The 2,088-nt window shown below is 36.4% G+C and overlaps 1 protein-coding gene across 1 annotated transcript in view; it reads right to left on the bottom strand.

The window, feature by feature from the left end:
* The window catches only part of LOC102312891 (neuropilin and tolloid-like protein 1), a gene marked incomplete at its 5' end in the record, with an annotated part of 20,999 nt that overhangs the window by 17,676 nt on the left and 1,235 nt on the right, over positions 1-2,088 (bottom strand). Inside the window, 1 exon segment of the mRNA XM_005943779.3 lies at positions 583-710. Coding sequence (XP_005943841.2) covers positions 583-710 — 128 coding nt within the window.

Raw genomic sequence — 2,088 nt, 5'->3', positions numbered from 1 at the left:
CTTGCATCTATTTGAAAGACTGAGTGTAAACACAAAAATATTTTATTTTATGTGCTGGAATGTGCAGAAAATAGGTTTAAATGTTAAACTAATTTCTTCAAGCCAGATAATGGTGCATATAATTTAATTTTTGCTTGATGCATAAAGTTAAAAGATTAAAACTGATAAAACGAGTTTAAAAAAAAGAGGCTTTTCCATTTGATTACATTTTGTATGATGGATTATGCAGAAAAAGTAGAATTGGGTTGACAGATCTATTGCTTTATTACGTACCTATTCAGGTTGTAAATCGTGTTTTTAAAAGTAACTAAGTAATTAATTACTTTTGAAAATAAGTCATCAGTAAAGTAACGGGATTACTCTTTTGGGGAAGTAATCAGTAATTCGTTACTGATTACTTTTTTCAAGTAACTTGACCAACACTGCACATTATGTTACAGGTAGAACACCGGCCTACTGTCTCAACAAGCAGACAACCAATCAATTCCAGGTATCTGAAGTTTGTAGTAGAGTCAAATTCCATCTGTGATTAGCAGAGATTGTTTAAATAAGAAAGAAAGAAATGGCACACAGTATGCAGACCTTGGCTCTCGGTGGAGCCCTGATGTACCATCTGCAGTCCACGGCTTCAGTCTGCTGCGCCCGGCCTTCCTTAGCTATCTGCGTTGAATCTACGTAGCCTTCTGGACCATTCATCTCAAACTCACAAACTGTGGAGAGCAGCAGTTTTACGTAACAGTTAAAGCAATGCTGTTGTAACAATGAGGCCTGTTTCAGTTGTAGAGACAAGTTTTCTGTAGTACTTGACGCTTCATATGAAGATTTATGCAACCTCAAATGCTGCGTAAAATGTAAAATAAAATGGAATCCAGTGGTCTGCAAGCCTCATAAACTATAAATCAAATGCTTAAACTGAGAAAATACAATTTAAGAAAAAAGATCATTTTGAATTTTAATGCCAGCCACATGTCTCAAAAAAGTTGGGCATGCCATGTTTACTGTTGTGTAGCGTCCACTCTTCTTTTAACAACAGCCTGTTAACGTTGGAAACTGAGGAGACCAGAATGTTGCCTCATTCTTGTCTGATATAGGATTCTAGCTGTACTACAGTGCAGTGCCTTCTTTTTTGTGATTTTCATTCTATGATGTGCAAAATGTTTCCAACTGGTGTAAAGTCTGGACTATATGCAGGCCAGTTCAGTCCAGCAAAGTTATGCTGTTCTAATAGATGCAGTAGGTTTGGTATTGCCTTGGTAAAATGGTGTCTTTTTCCCTGAAAACACACTTTTCAACACTGATGATGCCTTTCTAGTAGATCTGCAAGCCCAGAGAAAATGGCAGTGTTTCTGGATCATATGGCTTCTTCTTTGCATCCTATAGCTCTAACCCGTGTTCATGGACGGCACACTGAACTGTGTTCATTGACAATGACTTCTGGAAGTGTTCCTGAGACCGGGCACTGATTTCCATGATAGAATCATGCTTTTTTTTTTTTTCACGATTTCCAGCCTTGTCCCCTTGTGCACAGAGATTCTTCCAGATTCTCTGAATATTTCGATTCACCCAATTAGCTGTAAAAGGTTTCTTTTTACCACCACTTACTTTTCTAGACCTCGTATTTTTTCAGATATGCTGTTGCCATCAATTTCAAAATGAACTAATATGTTTCATAACGTAAAAGGTTTGTGAGGTTTATGTTTTTATTGACATTTTACATAGCATCCCATCCTTTGTGGAGTTGGGTTTGCCCTTGGCAATGTGAAAATGTTAAACAGCACTTTATCTCATCATCATCACAGAATGTTAAAGACAAGATATCTTTGAATAGATAAATGTGCAAACATTTTTATTTTACATAGGCTAACTATGTGTCACCATGTCACTATGTGTTTCCCCTTTGACAGAAACGGTTCAAAACTGGTTGTGATGTCACAAATTAAGTTTCCAAATTCAAATTTTAGACTCTATTTAAATTTTCACATCTTGTAGCATCGAGTATGAAGGGTTTTCTAGTACTGTTATTAACACTATTCTGAGGAAAATAACATGTATGTATGGAAGCCCGTTTCCGCCACTAAAAAAAAAAAA

Source organism: Haplochromis burtoni, unplaced genomic scaffold (assembly GCF_018398535.1).
Source record: "Haplochromis burtoni strain Fernald_Lab_line unplaced genomic scaffold, NCSU_Asbu1 Contig_380, whole genome shotgun sequence".
NCBI classification, from domain to species: Eukaryota; Metazoa; Chordata; class Actinopteri; order Cichliformes; family Cichlidae; genus Haplochromis; species Haplochromis burtoni.
This window is presented reverse-complemented; position numbering and strand designations above follow the sequence as displayed.